The sequence below is a fragment of the Amaranthus tricolor genome, chromosome 11 (genome assembly GCF_026212465.1).
Source record: "Amaranthus tricolor cultivar Red isolate AtriRed21 chromosome 11, ASM2621246v1, whole genome shotgun sequence".
NCBI classification, from domain to species: domain Eukaryota; kingdom Viridiplantae; phylum Streptophyta; class Magnoliopsida; order Caryophyllales; family Amaranthaceae; genus Amaranthus; species Amaranthus tricolor.
Genome location: NC_080057.1, coordinates 26,132,829 through 26,154,651, shown reverse-complemented (window position 1 = coordinate 26,154,651; position 21,823 = coordinate 26,132,829). Strand labels below are relative to the sequence as shown.

At 29.7% G+C, this 21,823-nt stretch overlaps 2 protein-coding genes and 1 pseudogene across 2 annotated transcripts; all 3 read left to right on the top strand.

The window, feature by feature from the left end:
* Positions 1-673: 673 nt before the first annotated feature.
* LOC130827779 (40S ribosomal protein S13-2-like) lies at positions 674-3,307 on the top strand. Its single transcript, XM_057693624.1, has 5 exons — positions 674-907; positions 983-1,055; positions 1,175-1,313; positions 2,761-2,947; positions 3,100-3,307. Exons 1-5 carry the CDS (start codon positions 885-887, stop codon positions 3,131-3,133), a joined length of 456 nt encoding a protein of 151 aa, XP_057549607.1. The 5' UTR covers positions 674-884; the 3' UTR covers positions 3,134-3,307.
* A 2,318-nt stretch (positions 3,308-5,625) lies between these two features.
* Positions 5,626-6,411, top strand: LOC130826712 (uncharacterized; annotated as a pseudogene).
* A 10,394-nt stretch (positions 6,412-16,805) lies between these two features.
* Positions 16,806-20,846, top strand: LOC130827778 (jasmonate-induced oxygenase 4-like). The gene is made up of 4 exons (XM_057693622.1): positions 16,806-17,174; positions 17,899-18,143; positions 19,325-19,661; positions 20,295-20,846. Exons 1-4 carry the CDS (start codon positions 16,968-16,970, stop codon positions 20,535-20,537), a joined length of 1,032 nt encoding a protein of 343 aa, XP_057549605.1. The 5' UTR covers positions 16,806-16,967; the 3' UTR covers positions 20,538-20,846.
* Positions 20,847-21,823: the final 977 nt, after the last annotated feature.

Genomic DNA, 21,823 nt, shown 5'->3' with positions numbered 1-21,823 from the left:
ATGTCTTATGATAGAGATCAATTAGATTGACTTAATGTACATTTATTGTCTTAAAATAATCAATTTTAAAAGTGATCATATACAAATTTAAAGTGATAAATTTTTATAGTAAAGTGATCACTTACAATTTAAAAATGATCTTTATAGTAAAGTGATCACTTATAATTTTAATAAATTTTTATAGTAACGTGATCACTTATAATGGTAAAAACTTTAAGTTTGTAATTTTAGTAAAGCTACTCTTGTGAGAAATCGGTAAGCACTTAAAACAAAGAGTTTATATTTTTATAATATATATTAGATGAACTATATAACTCATAAATAAAATTTGTCTCGCAGTATGATCATCTCATACAATAATTTGTAATTTTAATTTCACTAATTCTTAAATGAGACTGTCTCACGGTGACCCAATAGAGATTTTTTGTCTTAAAAAATGATCACTTATATAACTTTAAAGTGATTACTTATAATGTTAATATAATAACTTTTTATAGTCTTAGAGTAATTACTCCTAACCTTAAAATGATTACTTATGCTTTTAATGTAAACATTTAAAAAAATGGGCTATTATCTGAACCTATCTCATGGTAAGACGGTCTCATATAAAACGAGGTGATTAATTTGCAAAATATTTTCTCAAGAATTTTTTAGGATATGGGCCTTTTTTCAAGTTTTCAACGCCTCTTTTAAACTCAAGCCCAAAAGACCCTGAAGAACACCTGAATATAAAACCCACGTACATGATACAACTCTAGGTTTAGACGGCTGGTGAGCGAAGGACGGAGAACATATTAGGGTTTTATCTCCATAACAGCAAGCTCGAAGAACCCTAATCATCACCTGCATCCAGACCGGTTTCATCAGATTTACACCGTCAAATCATGGGTCGTATGCACAGTAGAGGGTATGTCTTCTCTTTCTCTTTATCCTTTTTCGTCAATGGGAAAACCCTAATATTTATGTTTAATTTTGTTTCCAGTAAGGGTATATCTGCTTCTGCCCTTCCTTACAAGCGGACTGCACCTTCTTGGCTTAAGATTTCATCTCAAGAAGTAATTCACGTTTTATTTCGATCTGTTTTTTTTTTTTTGTTTTATTATTAATTTTGGTTTTGTTGGGTGATTTGGTAATTGATTGAATTTTCCCTAATTGTCTATATGTTTGGTTTTAGGTTGATGATAGTATTTGCAAGTTTGCAAAGAAGGGGCTTACACCTTCCCAGATTGGTGTTATTCTGAGGGATTCACATGGTATTGCTCAAGTTAAGAATGTTACTGGTAACAAGATCCTGCGTATCCTCAAGGCTCATGGTAATCTAATGATACTGATTTTGTTATTTTTAATTTAATTATGTGTTGAGAATTTATGAAGTTTGATGATTGCTGCTTTGTGTTTGAAGATTGTGTAAAAGGTTAATTCTTGTACTGGTCATAAAGAGTTATGTTTGCTTTTGAAGCTGGATTTTTGTAACTAGTTTAATTTGGGAATTCTTGTTTATCATTTAGCTTGCTTTTGATTGCTCGCATGGTAGATTGTTGTGACATAATTAATTCCAAGAGGCTTAATTTTTGGTTTTACAAGTTTTAGATTTGAATCCCTATTTGTTGAAAGGAAGTGGTTCATTTTTTGAATTGAGCTGAAGTTCTTTGATCATATAGAAAATTGTATTTGATTTTAATAATTTTGAGTGCTTGTATGAGTCCATGTCTAATATAAGCTTCGAAAGAGCTCAACAACCTTTGAAATATACATTTATTAGGGATCTCTTTCAGCCTATTGATAGTTTTAGATTTTAGACTTAGAAAGTTTGAACCATTTTTGTGTATGATATGATTTTTTCCAAAGGTTTTCAAGTCATCTTAAAACTTCCAATGAAAAACAAGCTTTTGTGCATCCTTTAGGCTAAATTATACTGCTTCTCTATACATCTTTAATTCAATTGTATTGGAACTTGGAATTGGATTTTATGAAATGCTTCTTAGTGGTTCAAGATTGTATGAAATGGTGATTCTTGAAATAATTATATAAAGTAATGTTTGACTTTGTAATTTTGTTTTGTAACCGACTTATCTGGTTGCATTGTTTGGGAATTGCTTTTGTCATAAAGCTTTGTTTTGGTGGCGTGTGTGGTGGATTATGGGGGAATAATGATGTTGAGATGGTTAATTTTTTGGGTTCGGATTGTTTGGGAATTGGTTTTGTCATTAGCTAGGTCTAATGTGAAAGAGTAGCAGGAAAATTTTGTTTATTTTTTGTGAGATGTTTGGTGATAACTTGGTTAGGGCATTAATGAATGTTAGCAATGAATCTCATTTGTTGAAAGGAAATAGTTGATTTTTTTTAATGGAGCTGAAGTGGATTTGAATTGGATTTGATTAAGTTTGAGTGCTTGTACAAGTCCAACATTTTGTACTAATGCACTACTCATTCCTTAAAAATTGAAGTATACATACTTAAATAGATCCTTTTCACCTTATTGATAATTTTAAACTTTGAATTTTGTAAGGATTTTTATGTGATTTTATTGTTTCCAATAGTATTCAAGTCATCATGAACTTCCCAATTTTTTTTTTAGTTTACTGTTTAATTTACTATGTAACTTGCACTTGTACATAGTGAAAATGTGAAATTCTTGGAATGTTTTTTATATGCAATATTTTGTACTCTGAATTTCAATCCTGTTCCAAATGCTTCACTAGTCAATTTTTTCCGGTATATTATGTGGAACCTTTTCTCATCATATACTACGTTGCTTAGGTCTGGCTCCTGAAATTCCCGAGGACCTCTACCATCTGATCAAGAAGGCAGTGGCAATCAGGAAGCATTTGGAGAGGAACAGAAAGGACAAGGACTCCAAATTCAGGTTGATTTTGGTAGAGAGCAGGATTCACCGACTTGCTCGCTACTACAAGAAGACCAAGAAGCTCCCACCTGTCTGGAAATAGTAAGTGACATTACTTTCCTTGTTTCCCTTGAGGCATCTTCAACTTTCACTTGCACTTCCGTTCTGATGAATATCTAAATCTTCAACTTTCTGATTGTTTCGAGATAGTTCTGTTTTGAATGCTAATGGGTGTTTAAATTCTTTACTTGCAGCGAGTCTACAACAGCAAGCACTCTCGTGGCTTAAGTATCCGACTTTCTTTTGGATCCTTCATGTTGTGTTTCATTTTGTAATGGAGTTTATTACTGGTTTCGATGCATTAGACTAAATTATGAGGAACGTTTTATTTTGCATATCTAAAACTCTAGGTTTTAAGATTTTGCTAGCACATTTTGGTAATTTTATCATTGTAAAAGCATTTGAGTTTTGGTGTTTTAATCAGTATTTCTTTTAAAAAATGTTTGTGTTTTTTAATTATTTAGATACGCAGAGACCAACAAATCAGTAACAATTTGCAGAATTAAAGAAAGAAGATAGCAAGAAGAGAAAAGTAGAGGGAAAGGTATATGACGTGAGATTTGTAGAGCACTTCGAGTGAACTCAGTGATTACCAATAAGCATGATCTCACTACCTTTAGCCCTATTATTTATATGTTGCAAAATAGTGGTCAATAACAAACTTCCCACCTCATAACGACTATAGAAAATTGGAAATTGCTCAGCATATGAAAATAACTTCTGGTAGGTCCTTCTAGAAGAGTCTAGACTCGCTTTTTTCTGCTGTAGGTGAATCGGATAGGACGTGCTGCAGCTTGAGGTGTATCATATTCCTTGTAAAATTAACTTAAAATACCTTTTGAGTTCATTATGAATCTACATACTCCATCAGCTATAGTTTGCTACTTGTGGAATTTACACAAATAGTAAAGAAAATTGGAAATTCCAGCGAATTAAAAGGGACATAATAATAATTTTGAAGCTTTTAGTTTATTTTTACTGTGCATCAATGTTATCAAACATGACATGGATAAAACACTTGGACTATTTATTTTGAGTGACCAAGTCAGATACTTAATGATGTATACATGAACAAATTTTTCGAATCCAAGAACAGTATTTGCATAGATTTTCATATGAAGAGGAACACAAATGGAAAGGACTCTCTTTTAAGTTTTTGGTTATCTGAAAGCCATAGCTTCAATTCATTAAGCATAAACATATCTTATAAACTTGTTAAACTCAAAACCTAACTTTGGCATGGTGTTAAAACTGTACTTGATATACTGAAAAATCCTCTTTGATACGTTGTAAAATCCGAACTTGAGGTATTCTAAACATCTATCGACAAATTCTCAAATGAGACAATATTACGGGGACACCGAATTTGACCAGTGTACACATACTATTTTAATGTAATTACTTATAATCTTAAAATAGTCACTTAATTACAGTTTTTTAAAATGACCACTTTTTACAGTTTTAGTATGATCACTTGTTACCTTAAACTGATCACTTACAATTTAAAAGTGATCAATTAGAAAATAATTATATGGACACATTTCTTGGTGAAATGATCTCTTATAAGACTTGTTGATACATATTAAATATATCCTATTTGCCTATTCGAGGCATAGTAAAAGTCTATTTAACATACTGTGAACTTCTACTTGACTTATTCTAATTGTCTACTTGAAGTATTCTAAAACCCTATTCACTAAGCGTGTAGTTACACATTAGTTATCTATTAGAATAGAATAATATTAATAGAATAATATCTCTAGGATATTATATTTTCTTAGTATATCTTTTGTATATTGTCTAGTATCTTTATATTTTGCAATCTCTTTATTTAGGTAACTAGATATATCGTAATTATCTTGTTTTCAAATATACTTTGTGTACACCTCTGGAATACACACAAATCATTCAAGGCAAAAATCTTCTTATATGTAGAGATGACAATTCAGTCTGAATCCGACTCGATTCGAGGAAAATAATTCGATTTAAGTTAGAGGAAAAAGTTATCCGACTTTATGATCCGAGTCCGAGTAAGAGACGGACCGGAGTTGGATCTTATTAAAAATCCGACACTCTGACCCGACTTCGACCCTGAAGGAAATTCGACTTTGAATTTGACTTTTATCCTAATATTTTGTTTTCTTTAAAACTCTAGACGTGACTAATTCAAGTTCTCTCTCTCATACATACTAATTGTAATTTTTGATTTTGAAAAACTTGAGTGTTCGACGTCAAGTCAAATTTAAATAAACTTGGTATTTTTATTTAAATTAATCAATCAAAATACGACAAATCAAATCAAGAGAAATAAAATACAACAAATCAAATCAAGAGAAATAAAATACGAAAAATCAAAATGCGAGAAAATTTTGTTAATTTTTGGTAGTAGGACTAGTTCTCTTGTTAAACTTTAATTCAAAATACATATTTTTTTGTAAAATTGTATTTGAAAAAAATATTTTGTTATTTTTGTATGCTTTAAAATTATTAGTACAATATCACAACGATAAAATTTGATAATAATCTAACTCCGCATCCTAACTTCGTTGAAAGTCCGAGAATTCGAGTCGGGGCAAACTTGAAATATGCATGATACGACTCCGAGTGGAGTTGGACTGAAACTACAGTTAGTTGCCCACATTTTCTTTCTTATAGAAACTACATACAGAAGCCATCAAATTATTGACTTGCTTCCTTTATTATTCTTTTACTAATTACATATGGCTTCTTCTACAAAGTTTCACTCTGCTTTGACTATCACCAATGTCAAATCTATTATTCCCATTACTTTAGACAATGATTCAAGCCAATATCACTCTTAGGGCGGCTCTCTTTACGGTCCACGCTCGTGTCCATAATGTTATTGACCATATAATTCCTCCTACAACCAAAGAATCGGATCCGCCGTTCTACAATGGATATTCTTCGCTCCATTCTTGTTCTCAATGATACCGCAGAACAAGCATGGAAGCGTATTGCTGCACTCTTTCAAGATAACAAACGCTCTCGTGCCGTCCATCTTGAAAATCAATTTACTAGCACCGTTCTTGAAGATTTTCCTAACACCCATGCCTATTGCAACTGTCTCAAACAAATAACCGACAAAAATGGCTCACGTCGATGCCCACGTTGATAATACTCGTCTTGTAATAAGGATGATTACCGGATTGACTAAACAACATGACCCATTACCCCTTTTTGAAACCGCAAAATCCAAACTTGCTTTAGAAGAAACCACCATCAAACAACGCCAAGCTCGTGAAAATGGCAACACCGTTGTTGTCTCCCATAATCAAAATATTCAAAATGAAAATTCTACATCCAACCCACCCAATTCTTCCAAAAATTCTACCCAATACAATCACAATTCACATCTTACTTATGTGGGTGGTCATCGGCACTCCGGTGGTGGTGGCCGGAATTCCGGAAATCGGAAGAAAGATGTCAGGTGGGGGAGACGTGGCGGCAGGCAAGGTGATCATGGCGGACAGCAACACCATGGGTAGTGGTCGAATCCTTGGACTACTCCTCCTAGTCCTTATCCATCTCAGCATTGGGCTAGGCCCAACTCCTTTAATGGGCAAAATAATAATTCTGGTGCAAGCAATCTAGGAAAATTTGAAATACTTAAGCGAAAAAAAAAAAAAACAATTAAATAAACTAAGTTTTAAACTTATTTCAAAAGTAAGCGTGAAATTCTCAAATCCGCGCTTGAGGGCTGTTCACGGTTACTAACTGCGAACAGCTATTTTGACTGTCTACTAACTGCAAACAGTTCCAAACCTCAGATTTTGGATTTTTACGCTTACTTTTGAAATTATTTTGAAACTTAATTTATTTAATTATTATTATTATTTTTGCTTAAGTATTTCAAATTTTCACATTCTAGTGGGATTTTAGGTCCAAGGCCACAACATGCTTCTTTTCATGCACAAGGGAATCATCCTACCAATGTCAAGTCCAACCAGTGGCCCACATATTATACCTAATACTATTGAAAACATACCCAGTCACCTTCCTGACCAACATAACGACCCAAACTGTCTTATCCTTGGCTCAATCCAACACTTTTGCCTCATGCTACAACCCAATCCTTACACCAAGATCAGTTCCCCTTCTCTGAATCAGAGGCCGAAACAAGCATACCCAATGTACTTTCCCAGCCCACAATAAGCCCATCCATTCCTCAAGATCACCTTTTGATATGCAAATTTTAATTAACCGCAAGCGCACGTGTACGTGCGGGAATATTGGTCGAATTCAAAGAAGCAAGTTTACAAATTTGTTCAGTTTATAACTACGAGATACAAACAAACAATATAATCGGTTTGAGAATCTAACACTACTATGAACAAAAAATCAAAATGATGCAAATGAAACAAATAAATAAAGCTAAGACAATAATTAATATGAAGACGATGATAATAAAGCAATCTAGGATGTCGAAAATTATCTAATTCTAACATGGGAGTTAATTACTCTCATAATTGTATGAAATTGAGTCTTTGGCATAATTAAACGTGATCTAATTAATCACAAACTTCCGCTCTATTGATCAATATGGATTTAATACCTTATTAGTATTAATTCTCAAACTTTTGTTTTATTGGTTAAACTAATAAGAATTTAACTTAAATATACCTCAATCCTAAGTTAATCCTAATCTCCAACTTTCGTTTTATTGAAAAGGTTGATAAAGATGTTTAGACTAAGGTTCATTAAGCATGGGTTTAATCATAGACTCAAACTTCACACAATTAATCGATAAAATATCATTCTATACTTCGAATTAGGGTTAATCCCTTAATCCTAGAAGAGAAATTTACTCACTAAACATAATAACTAACATGAAATTAATAATAAGCAAAACCCTAATTTAGATGATGAACATGATGAAAATAATGAATCAAAGACAATTTAATGAATATAATTAAACGACAAGATAGAGAAACTTACAAATTGGAACATAAACAAACCATAGATTGCATAAATAATTGAAAGTTGCAATGAAAAACATAAAAAACTAAGCTTAATAAACTAAAAACTGAATACTGGAGCATTAGAGCATCTGGGCATTAAAAACACAAAAAATAACATTAATTATGCGTATTTATATTCTAAGGTTACTTGGGGAACAATCTCCCCAAAAATAACTGATTTCTAATAATAAAATAAAGCTAAAATAAATAAAACCACTAAAATAGTGAAAGAAAACCGTCAGATGTGGATATCAGCAGTTGGAGACGAGTCTTGGCTTTCAGGCGACGACTCGTCGCTTTGCTTCTGACTGACGAACTTTAAACAACCGTTATTTCTTGCTCGATTGTTAGAATTGGACATATAATATATCGTTGAAAAGTTCTTGAAGTCTACTTTCCAATTCCGCAAACCTTGCATTAATACGATCTTTCTATAAAAATTTATGACCAAAAGAGTGAGCATGTATCAAATTTCATTGTAAAACCATAAGTAGTTTGATACATGAATAACCAAAATGGGTAAAGTAGCATAAATCTTCAAAATAAGCACGGAATTACTAATAATAACTATCATTAACGAGTTTAAAATGGTATAAATAATTGCACTTATCACCTTTCGTCTTCTCTAAGGCCCACTACTAGAAGCCTTCATGGTATTTTTAAAACCAATCCTAAATACCATGAAAGTCTTCGTACCCAAGCTACAAAATCACCTTTACCCAAAAATCCCCTAGTAGCTCTCCAAGACCTTAATTGGAAAATGGCCATGACTGAGGTATACAATGCTCTTATTAAAAATAATACGTGGGATTTGGTGCCTCGTCCACCTAATTTTAATGTTCTTCGGTCCATTTGGAGTTTTAAATATAAAGATAATTCTAACGGATCTTTTGAGCGACATAAAGCTCGCCTTGTCGATGATGGTGCAGGTCAACAGGTTGGGGTGGATTGTGGCGATACTTTTAATCCAGTTGTCAAGTCCGCTACTATCCGTATTGTTCTCAGCATTGCTCTTTCTTAGTCTTGGTCTATCCATCAGCTTGTTAAAAATACATTTATCCATGGCAAACTTCATGAAACTTTCTATATGCATCAACCAATAGGTTTCCGGGACCCCAAGTTTCCGCATTATATCTGCAAACTTAACAAATCTCTTTACGGATTGAAACAAGCTCCTCGTGCCTGGTACAATCGATTTTCCAATTATATCTCCGCCATTGGTTTCACCCATAACTTCAGCGATCATTCTCTCTTCATTTATAAGCAAGGTATTGAAATTAATTATGCATTGTTATATGTTGATGATATTATTATTACTGCTTCTTCTGATTCTCTTAACAAGTCTATCCACATACGGCTATTGTGTTTTTCTTGGTGATAACTTACTGTCTTGGTCATCTAAATGTCAAGCAACATTGTCTCGTTCTAGTGCTGAAGCTGAATATCGTGGAGTTGCTAATGTTGTTTCTAAATCGTGCTGGTTAAGAATTTTGCTACTTAAACTTTATTGTCCTATTTCTAAAGCCACACATGTTTATTGTGATAATATCAGTGCTATATATCTCTTTGGAAATCCTGTCCAACATCAACGCATTAAACATGTTGAAATGGACATTCATTTTGTTCGCGAAAAAGTAGCACGAGGTCACATTCGAGTTCTTCATATCCATTCGTGATATCAAATTGCAGATATTTTTACTAAGGGACTTCTGCTCCTACTTTTTCAAGATTTTCGTAGCAGTCTCAGCGTTCACGAACCTCCTACTTCAACTGCGAGAGTGTATTAGAATAGAATAATATTAATAGAATAACTCTAGGATACTATTTATTCTTAGTATATTTTTTGTATATTTGTCTAGTGTCTTTATATTTTGCAATCTCTTTATTTAGGTAACTAGATATATCGTAATTATATTGTTTCCAAATATACTATCTATAATGAATGGAATACACACAAATCATTCAAGGCAAAAATCTTCTTATATTATCAATTTGCATTTTTTAAATTTTTTATTTTTTTAAAATTCGAAATGGCCCAATTAGAAACCTTCTCTAAGACACCCTCACTCACAACATTTTATGTTTACCTATCAATTTTAATTTGTACAACTCCATAGCAAATGCTATACATTCATACAGACTTTAGAGTAATCGCTCTTCGAATTCTCACTCAATAAGAACACTTTGTGCATTTAATTATCCTTTAAAAATTAAAGTTCTCGCCTTACCTGCGGTATACAATTAAAAAAATATAGAAATTGGAAAATGACAATAGATTCAATATGATTCATGCCTCACGAGTAACGACATGGCTGAGTTAATATTGAAAAATGAAAAATAGTTTTATAAAAAGAAAAAGCATTCAAAAGTTATTCAAAAGAAACTTTTGACTCACTTAATTAACAAATCAAGATATTTATAGAAATTAAAGAATTCAAAATCTCACCTTTTATTTGATAATATAAATCTCATAATTTAATAATTTACAAAAATTTCATCTTTATATTATTTTGTCCTTGAAAGTATTTTTTAGTTACTGTCGTATTCTTTCTTTCTAAACAAATAAGGTATGTTTTTCATTTTGTTCTTTTTCCTTTCTTTTATCTGAATATTTTATCCGAATAAAGAACTCTTATTTTACCTAATGCTTGTCTAATCTGTTGAATTGGTGACAAATATGAATTTGTAGGTATTTTAAGTGTGTATGGATGTATTTGTATTATTGTGTACTCCTAATCCTAGCTTAGAGTCGTGGAAGGAGTATTGAAATTCATACCGCCCAATTGTCATTTTTTAATCATAGGCTCATACCACATGTTTGACTAAATAAATGGAGAACAATATTAACCTAAAATAGAGGATTATGAGGATATTATATAATAATAAAGATACTAGCAATATTTACATAATATTGTCTAACAAAAGACACATTTTCCAAGTATTTGGCAAATGATTGTTAATTGAAGTTGTTGTTAGAATTTATTGTCTGGTTTGCGCTAGCTTCTATAGAGATGTTTGATAAAAAAAAAAAGACACTGTCCTATTCTAATCAAGTATACTATTTATTTTACATTAATTTTAAGAAAAAGGGGAGAAATCACGCACATGAGATTATGTGAGAGGAGAAAGTAAGAGAAAAGTAATAATCAAATGACAATTGCGTGTATATTTGAATTTTTTAAAAGTATAATTAAGAAAAAAAGTTACAAAATAAGAAAATAAGATATTTTACGTAAATATGCCAAAAAAGAAAATGAGACGTTTGTTAAAAAAAAAAAAAAGCTTTAAATAGTTTTAGTTTTAGCTTAAAAATCAGAATTTAAGCTGATTAAATATTATTTACTAAATTTATTTTAATTGTTGCACCAATTTAAATGCCATTATCCAATTAAAAAAGCATAAAATAGTCAATCACCAAAGATCCTCGATAGATTGACAAACAAAATAAGCCCATTAAGTTTGACCTTGTGATTCTTCATTTCTTCGTTTTTACAAATAGAACATTTAATGAGAGTTGTTATAACTTATAAATTGCATTTTACTCATTCCCAGTACAAAAATTACATTAATGGTTTTGATATAAACAAATAATTTTATTAATTACAAAGAATTGCCATAGTCAATTTCCAGTACTCATCTAAAGCTTTGATTTCGTTTATTGTATGATTGTATCGTATATTTGCGTATCGCATGATTGTTTTTTAGAACACAACCCATCCAACCGCTCTAAGCAATTGCATCACTAATAATTGATAAGTATTAACAAATTAGTCGCGATCACAAAAAAGTGTGGGTATGAGAGAAAAAGAAAACGTGTAAATAAGAATTTTAAAAAGTGATAAGGATATTACCCTAAATAGAAATAATGTGAAGTTAAAGGACGAACTGAAATACTAACTTCGTTCCTTTTTGTTTGTCCATTTATTTTTTTTACGCCTTTCAAAACAAATTTTGCATCAGGACGAATTTATCAAGATTCCATATGAATACTTCCTCTGTTCTGAAATAGTTGCTACATAACGTTTATTGGCACTATTCATCGTTCAAGCTTATTTTACATATTGCGGCTAATATGTAAGAAAAAATATGGGCTTGCGAGATCTTGTTTGAATCGATTAATCGCTTACTTTCTTAATATTAAATTTTTTATAATTTTTAGTTGTGTATAATTATATATATATATATATATAATAAAAATGTTTTCAAATATAGTGAAGCGGAGAAATTATATTCTATATTCAATATATCTTTCAAAATTGTATTTAAATCTCTCTTTTAAAATAAAAAAAAATTAAAATTGAACAAAAATAGAGGGAGTAAAACGTTTGACAATTTAGAAAGGGAGAACTTTATGATATAAAGCTCTTATACGATTAAGTCGTAAATCAGACATATATTAGTTGAACCACATTTAATTTCCCATATTCCGGCTAGACTATATTGTCTTTCCCAACGTCATGAGATCGTAACATAGAGGTTGATCGACAGAGTCAATTATGTGAATAAGCCACTCTATTTGACTTTTAATTTTCCATATAAAGGTTCATCCCATATGGATAAAATTTGTTCCAATCCATAAAATAAAACATGATCTCGACACTTTATTTATAATTAAGCTATTGGGATTTCCCTGTTGTTATATGATTTTAGCCTTTTGAGTTGGTATAATCCTTGACTTATGTATTGTATCAGCACTCACTTCATGTTTCTCTTATTATATGTTGACACTGATAATAAGTCTAGTCCAATTCAACATGACTAAGTTGTTCGGATGATTTATCCTACTTTGATGAATTAAAAATGACATGCACACTTTATAAGGCATTGGAATCCTTTTTTCCATTTTCATAATGCCATATAGTTTTGGGACGATATTTCTTTGGCTTATGAAGTATGGGCAACCCGTATTTACCGATTATATGCGGACATTGACAATAACTTTAGCCCAATTTATCATATGTTACACTACGTCCCTAACTTCTTATGAACTAGTAGCTTTTTTCATTTTATTTTGTTCTACATAATTTACATTTTTTTTTCTTTTTTGACAACAATCTTATACTTTTTCTTTTAATCTTATCTATAAATTTTTTTTCTCTCTTTCTTAGACATTCATTTTTATTATATTATTGGCTTATATTTTAACTAATTCATCGAGACATAGTGAGTGATTTGCTAGAAAGCCATGCACTGGTGTAGTTTGCATGCGTAAAACTTGAAAAAGTACCCAATTTTCTCTTTTTATTGATTCATTCAATAAATTTTCAAGTCAAAATCACGAGAATGCTTTGGTTATTCTTTTGGTGGGATTTGAATTAGCAACGTATGAGACTTGTCAAAACAAGACATCAGATTTCAAGTGAATTGAAAAAGTAGAAATTGTTTGTTGCTTAACATTTACTTCTAATTAAGTTTATTTAAATTACATTTATCAAGCTCGAAAGAAGAGACTTAAAATTTACGTTTTTTTATTTTAATTAAATATCTCATTTGACTTTTTTGAGTTTTTAGCCCATCATGTTTGATTTGTATTTATTTTTACAGTGTATATTAAAACATAGTCAAATACGATCTTGCTTGATTTGTTGCAATGTAGATTTTATTAGCATCAACTTTTTATAATTTGAATAAGACACTATTAGAGAAATTTATATTAAAATTTTGAATCAATAAATGTGTAAAATTAAATGGGGCATTATTTGATTAGGTAAGAAGTATTAATTTTTAATCATAAGTTGAGTAGTCAATATCATCAAAGATAAAGAGAGTAGCCACTGGACAAATTCATTTAATGCATAACTAATAGACGATTTAGTGTGTACTTAAGATGTTGGCGTCACAGATAGCCAAGGGCCCAAGAGGACAACCAATACATCATGATTCATGATATACTTATCCGATCTCACTCAATTCAAAGGCCAAGGCATACAATTAGGGCTGTCTAGTAAATTATGGAGTTTTTGTGTAAATTTTATCTTCAAAAAATCTATAGGATTTAACTGTTTAAAAAAAGAAGAAAGTAAAATTATATGATAAAATTTATTCATTTATTGAAATATTAATATTTGACTTTTTATTTCTTGGTTATTTTCGTGTAAAATAGTATACATACCTTCACGGTAATTAAAACAATAAATCAAATAAGTATAAAGATATATTTTTGTGGTCTCACTGATAATAGTAACCTGTGTTGTAGACCGCTTTACACATGCTAATCGACGGCCATGTAACTGTCTTTTATAATTATATTCGTAACGTAGAACATGATAACCTATGTAACGTTGTATTATCAAATAAATTGAAACAATAATTAGAACAACCTATTAGTACCACTATTCTTAATTGAATAAAGCAAAGAGATTATAGAGCTTATTCTAATATATGAATTACATTTAAAACATGCAAACAAAGATAAAATTGAACTTTAGAAAGAATAATAATCGAAAACTTTTGCAATATTATGGCCATGACCACTCTTCATGGCCAACCTAATAAGTATATCACTAAGGTTAGTGTACCTAGTGTGTACATATTTGTATATTATTCTTTATCAACTTGAACAATAATAAATCGTATTTATTGTGTGAAATCATTTTTATTACGCTCAAGTAAATGATTTTAAATTAACTTTTCAATTGACTTTTAACTTTTATTTTATTATCCAATAAGCAAATTAAAAAGTCAAAAAGACTAAAATCTTTAGTTGACTTTTATATTATTATTAGCTTGTTAACTTATTTTTCGATATTACTTCCTAAAAAGCTGACTTATTTAATTATCGATCCGGTGAAACCACCACCATATAATCTTCCATTGAAAGATTTGTTAGGAAATGACTTTGCAACAAATATGATCGTCATAAATCGTTACTAGGATTTGTCATTTTCCATTGAGTTAGTTTTAGACCAATAGATTTGAGATACATTTCATATACTTTTGATGAACCCCTTGATACTTAAATAAATTCATTATTTGCATTGTGACAAACGCATTCCATTTTTTGCGTAAGAAAGTATTATAATTTTCCTTGTGTTGAATTTTATAACTAAAAGAACTACCAACTCTTCTCTCTTTTTCCAGAAGAAAGTTCAGATCATCTAGAACTTTCTTCCATTTTTTACTCTTTAATTAATTCTATGATTGTGATAATTCAATTAAAAATATATTCCGACCAAGTGCCAAATAAAAGTGCATAGTATGGTAACCATAATTAAATACATCGGTCTACCAAAATTTTTTTATTATGGAGGTCTTTAAAATTTAGTATATAATTAGACAAAAGCAAAATAATTAAAGAGAACAAAATAGATTTTCTTAGAATACCAAACATATTTAGGGACCCAATCTTTAGTTTAATTTTTTGATAGACTTGATTTCTTGACATGATATCAATGTGACAAGAGGTTACAAGTTTGAATACCTACCACCTTTAATTCAAATTCAAGTGGAATATTTCTCGTCAGGTATGAGGAGGGCATGTGTCGTATTCATACTTTTAGTCCAAAGAACTCTCGTGTGAGGGTATGGGTTAGATACTTAGATTATATACTATAATATATTCTGGACTTCAACAATCAACTTAAGTTTTTAATTGAATTGGATTATTGACAAATTTTACATGAGATATTCTATACATATTACCTTTTACAATTTTTAAAAAAATATAAGGGAATCTATGTGGTGATCCTGAGTTTTTGGCTTTTTTTATAAATGTTTTTTTTATTTCGAATGGTGACCTTGAGCTTTCAAGTTTTTCATGTAATAGTGATTTGTCATGCACTTCAATGCACTAATTTAATTTTTAATATCTCTAATTATGTGTAATAAAAACTATAATAATTTGATAAATTAATTTTTGTAATGAGACGAATCAATCAAGATTTCACTTGACTATGTTTTAACCTATAAATTAAAAACTAATCATAAATTATAATTAATAAATAAATAATGTTATTTTTCTTTATGTTATAATTAATTTGAAGTATAATACTTCGTTCTTCGTTTACCTACTCTTAAACAACTTGTTGCAAGTTGCATATTACGTAATTGTAAACTCTTAAATACTTCAACTAAATGGGCACCAGTTTTCTTGGATGCACTTTCGACAATTGACACATGTTCATACAACTTGCTAGTATTCAACAAGCCATCCTGCATTTCAATATATTAATCGTAAAATTAGACTGTCATAATCCGAAAAGATCGATCAGTAATTTGAAAATGACTAGCTTTGAAAGTGCCAGAAAAATTTCGGTTAAATTCGACCATAATTCAAATTTGATCGTTTTGACTTATATTTTTTGGTTTTGTTAACTTTTTCAGTTTTACTTTATTATTTTTAGTTAAGATCCGCTATTTTGTAATTATGTTCTGTATTTTTAGTGAGTATTTCTTTGTTGTAGCCTTAAAATCTGATACCAACCTGATTCCACCATATCAAAAACTGATCCCACCCAAAAAGTAGCCTAATTCAAAAATAACTTAGACTGAAAGTGATTCAATTTGAAACTCAATCAACCTACTGTTTTGTTTTGATAGGTCTAGTAGATACTATTAAGATTTCAGATTTAGTTTTGAATATTATAATGATATACAATAAAATTGTTTGTAAAATCATATATATGTATTTCTTGCACTTTTACCTGTATCTATTAATGTTCGTTAACGAAGGTCACTTACAAATAACATACTTTTTTAACAATAATAATGAATGATTTATTTATCTGTCCCTTTAAAATTTCACCTATATTGTAACAAACTTAAAATTCTTAATCTTAATCGTCCGATTCATTATTCGGAATTTTCAATTTAAATCTCTAATCCTTTGGTTATCCATTTTGAAATTTCTAAACTTTTTTCGATTTTCGTAATTTCTTTTAAAAATTAAATTTTAAAATATTATTTTATAATTTAAGGTGGGTGACGATTTCAAACCCTTTACTTGGTCCGCGTTGCATTAACGTTATATAAACTCAGCATGTCACTTCTAATTTGCATACAACTAACCTTTGTTTTGATTTCTCACAAATATCTAATCAAGCTTCTAAACTCAATTAAGAATTTTTTTGTTCTAAATCTAAGAAATGGCTCCTACCCTTTTGCCGGTGCAAGAAATACTCCAAGGTGGAGTTGTGCCCAAAGATTACCTTCAAACTAAAGAGGATTATCAATTTGGTGATGTTCCTCCTGCTTTGATGGACACTCCTACAATTGACTTTTCTCTTCTTTCATCTTCCCCTAATGAGCTTACTAACCTTTATTCTGCTCTAAGTTCTTGGGGTTGTGTTCAGGTTAGCAAACCAATTCGAGTATCATGTCAAAAAATCATATCAATTAAAAGTTGAAGTTTATGGTTGAATCTCGGGATACGTTAAATTCTCCATCATGCTTTATCACACTAAAGTCCTTTTAGGTTAAAAGTGTAGACGTAATACTGACTCCTTCTCAATCATATATACTTGACTAAATATAGCATTTAAAGTGAGAAGGGGATACAACTTAATTTCGTGACTTTTTGTCACATTAGCTATGATACCATATTAAAAAAATTAAGTCTCTTTAAATGTTATCTTATTATACTTTGTATAACATATGAAAATATATCATAATAGCAGGGCCGACCTTAAAATTTGAGAGGCTTAGGGTGAAACATTAATTATGGATCTCTATTTACTAAATATATTATTATAAGCCCCTAACTATTAAATATTAAATCGTATAGGGTGCGCCTTCCATAATAGTTTAATTTTTTTGTTGAGTTGGTTTCTTGATTCTCATATGCTCATGAATTTCAATTCAATGAAGGGGCATACATGATCATATATTACGTATTCTAACATCAAAATTATAAACTTAAACTTTTGGCTGATTGTACCCTGATTTTTCTTTTACACTTTTATCGTTCTTTGATTATTCTAAGCGATAAACTTTTTAAAATTTAGATTGGCATTTTAGATTAAACAGTAATGATAATTAGATACGGTACGTATAGATATAATTTTATGTGTGTTACAGATAGTGAACCATGGAATACCAGAATCAGTACTAGACGAGGTACGAGAAATGAGCAAGCAATTCTTCAAGTTGCCAATGGAAGAAAAACAAAAATACTCATCAAAAGGAAATGAGCTTGAAGGTTATGGAAATACTAATGCTATTCAACAAGGAAGTCTTAACTGGAATGATAAATTGCATCTCCATGTTTATCCTCAACAAAAACGCCAATTACAATTTTGGCCTCAAAATCCCCATCATTTTAGGTATTTTAATTTATAATAATATCTTTTCCCAACATTTTTTAATTAAATGTAAGCAGATTTGGGATGTTTGACGATTTGATTGTTGGAATTTTGATTTATTGACCGGTCAAAAAAGTTTTCGTTAAATGACTTTAACTCATTCAAAAAATTAGATTTTAAGCAAAAACAATAAAAAAAATGCTACCTATAAAGCCTTTTGATTTTTAACCTATTATTTTAAAAAAACATCAGACAACCAATAAATAAGTTTCATCAAATACTAATTTTCAACAGTTGACTTAAACAATAGCTAATCAACCATACTTTTAGTTGGTCGAATCAGTCAACAACTTTAGCTAACTGTCTTTTGTCAATACACTCCTAATGAGCCGGGATGACCCCAATGGGATAGAAAACAAAAAAAATCAGTGTAACTTATTTTGTATTGGTTGGAAAATAATATAAAAAAAATTTATATTGAAATTTATCAAGTTAAATAAAAGATTTTTTTTTTTCTTGGGAGAAAACTGATCATAAGTGATAACCCAATACAAAGAATTGACTTTCTTCCACAATTTAAAGCTAAAAAAGCATTTATTCAGTAAACTTTCGTTGGTGTGTGATAACAAAGTAGTATTCAAAATAGTAAATCAATTTTATAATTTTGTCAACTTACTTTTTACAATTAAAATCAAAATTTTTGACTTTTTATAATTTTAAGTCAAATAAATTTAAAAAAAGGATTCAATTGACCAATTTGTTTTGTTCTGGTCAAAACTTAATATCTTTCAACCATTTCAGAGTTTTTGTCTTGTGCATTTATCATAAAATGTCGTGTACATAAAAAGAAAACTAATGCTACTTTGACTTAACATTTATAACATTGATAAGTATGTATAATCATAAGGATCTTTTGTCACAAATTCTCAAATGAATAAAAATGAGTTAATTATATGAATTCGTCTTATGGTGAGACGACGCCATACAAGACTTGCTGGTAATTATAAAGTGATCACTTACGATATTTAAGTGATCGGTTAGAAAAATAAGCTAATTATATAACTAAAAGAGCTCTATGGTCTCATATAAGACATAGTAGATATTTTATTTATTGAATTAGAACGGAGATCAGATGATGCAGGTCATAGGATAGGCAGGTCTAGTCCTAAATTCCCGAGTCATAACTTAGTTGTGATTTACAGGACAAGCTTAGATGAATACTCAAAGAAGAACCACATGATACTAGAATTGCTACTGAAATCAATGGCATGTACCCTAAATTTAAAGGAAGAAAGTTTTATCGAATTATTATGGGAAAATGAAAAGGAAGATAATTTACATGCAAGATTTAATTATTATCCAAGATGTCCAATGTCCGATAATGTTGTTGGACTTAAACCCCATGGAGATGGAACTGTACTCACTATTCTCTTACAAGATCAACATGTTGAAGGTCTTCAAGTTCTTAAGGATGATCGTTGGTTTCGTGTTCCCGTCATCCCTCATGCCCTTACCATACTTGTTGGTGATCAAATGGAGGTATTTTAGTTTTTTATTAATAAATTTATTTTTAAATTATTTCATATCGATTTACAGCGTTAGCGGCAAATCTAAGATATTAATATAATTCACATCTTCATGAGTAATGAATCTAATTAATCGGTGCCGCTCTCATTCTAGCATCTGGGGTTATATTTTATATGCTAAACGGTTCAGATTAATTATGACCCACAAAATTCTGAATTTTTATTTTTTATATCGATTGATAAAGAAGGTGTCTGGTTGAAATCGTTTTTCATATAAACATTTACTAATTACTATAACATATAAAACATTTATTTTTAGTATAGTATATCATGCATGCATTAAATATAATTAATTACCTCTATTTTAGTATCTCAAAAATTTTATTTGAAATTGACGGAAAAACTATTATCAATGTATATTCTATTTAATTATCTTATTAAACCAAATAACGCAAAATAAAAATAATACATTTAAAAAAAACTTAAAATACACTTTCAAAATTACATGGTTAGCACAACTGCACAGGTAGTCCCACATTCTAATTATAGTGAACCAATCAAACTACAACAATTGTCTAACATACAAGATTATAATGTTATATGCCTCTTTGTAAGTCCGCAACTGATTCGGTGTATATATTTTCAGGTAGCAAGTAATGGGATCTTCAAGAGTCCAACACATAAAGCGGTTGTAAACCCAAAATTTGATCGTTTTTCCTTAGCCATGCTATTCATTCCAAGCCTAGTAAAAGAGATTGGTCCACTAAATGCCCTAATTACCGAAGATAAACCCCAGTTATACAAGAGGTTCAAGGACTATGGCCAAGTTTACACACAATCCATTCCTTCTGGGAAAAGGCCTATTGACTTGGTCAAAATCACTTATTAAAATACTCTTTTATCCCGTCAAAATTGTTATAATTGTCGTTTTTACGTTTGAGTGCGGTTTTTATGTTGATTGTAGCAGTCTCAATATGATAGAAAGAGTACTCCTATAATTTTAAAGTATTTACATTTTCAATATTACAAAAATAAACTAATTTCCAGTTTTATGGATATTACGCGAGCTAGGTTTGATTTCTTATTGTTAGTGATTGTGATTTCATCTAAATATATGTGATCATTTTATGGATCTATCTATTATCGAAGGTTTTTATTTTTCTTGTTGTACTCTCATTTACAAAATATATGATCATTTACGGATATATCTATACATTGTTGACAAAAATAGTATTTATGTGGAAAATGTTATAATCAATCAAATCTTAATCAGTGAAGAATCTAAAAATTTAAAGAATATAATGTTAGTTAATTTAAAAGAAAATAAAATAATAAAATGATTAATTTTAGATTTGTAACTAATTGAAAAGTTTGAAATCTAAACCTCTTACAACGTGCTTAGATCTCTAACCAACGAAAATTTTACAATAACCATCCAATTGTTTAACCATAATAACCAACTGAAAAATTTTAATCTCAATTTTAAGAGGTATTTGCCTATAATAAACTTGAGTAACCGAATGACATGTGATAGTAGGTAATTTACCAAAATAGTAATCTGAAAATTAATGTAAAATTAGAGAAAAATTGTGAAAATTTGTATAAAAAATTCTAAATCATATAAAAGTTTAATATTTTTTCATACTTTATTTTAATTTATCATTTTTTTTAAATAAAACTTGTTATCGCAAGTCATCCGATTAATAAATTTACTCTAGTAAAAAACTCCCAAATTTAAATGAACAATTAATAATATTATTATAGAAAAATCGTAAAAAATGTTGAATTATTGTAAGTAATTTTTCCTTAATTAATTTAATAGGGTTATATACAATGACAAAGCCAGCGCATAATATGAAGGTGAGTTTACTAATTGATTTATTAATAGTATTTCCAACAACAAATTATCTAACAAATTTAGCCCATAACACTGGTCAGCTTTTCATGCAATGTAATGCGCATAGATTATGACATGTGCCCCTAATCACAGACAAATAGTTTACTCATGATAATTTAATAAAAAATATAATAATTTAATATATTAATTTTTGTAATGAGACGAATCAAATAAGATTTCACTTGACCATGTTTTAACCTATAGATTAAAAATTAATTATAAATTATAATTAATAAATAAATAGTATTATTTTTCTTATATTACAACTAATTTGAAAC

Bases quoted from the DNA above. Each gene is read 5' to 3' on its own strand.
- LOC130827779 (XM_057693624.1), top strand. From the start codon at position 885: ATGGGTCGTATGCACAGTAGAGG. The intron at 908-982 runs GTATGTCTTCTC...TTTTGTTTCCAG, and splicing joins GGTCGTATGCACAGTAGAGG to TAAGGGTATATCTGCTTCTG. The intron at 2,948-3,099 runs GTAAGTGACATT...CTTTACTTGCAG, and splicing joins CTCCCACCTGTCTGGAAATA to CGAGTCTACAACAGCAAGCA.
- LOC130827778 (XM_057693622.1), top strand. From the start codon at position 16,968: ATGGCTCCTACCCTTTTGCCGGTGCAAGAAATACTCCAAGGTGGAGTT. The intron at 18,144-19,324 runs GTATTTTAATTT...TGTGATTTACAG, and splicing joins CAAAATCCCCATCATTTTAG to GACAAGCTTAGATGAATACT. The intron at 19,662-20,294 runs GTATTTTAGTTT...ATATATTTTCAG, and splicing joins TTGTTGGTGATCAAATGGAG to GTAGCAAGTAATGGGATCTT.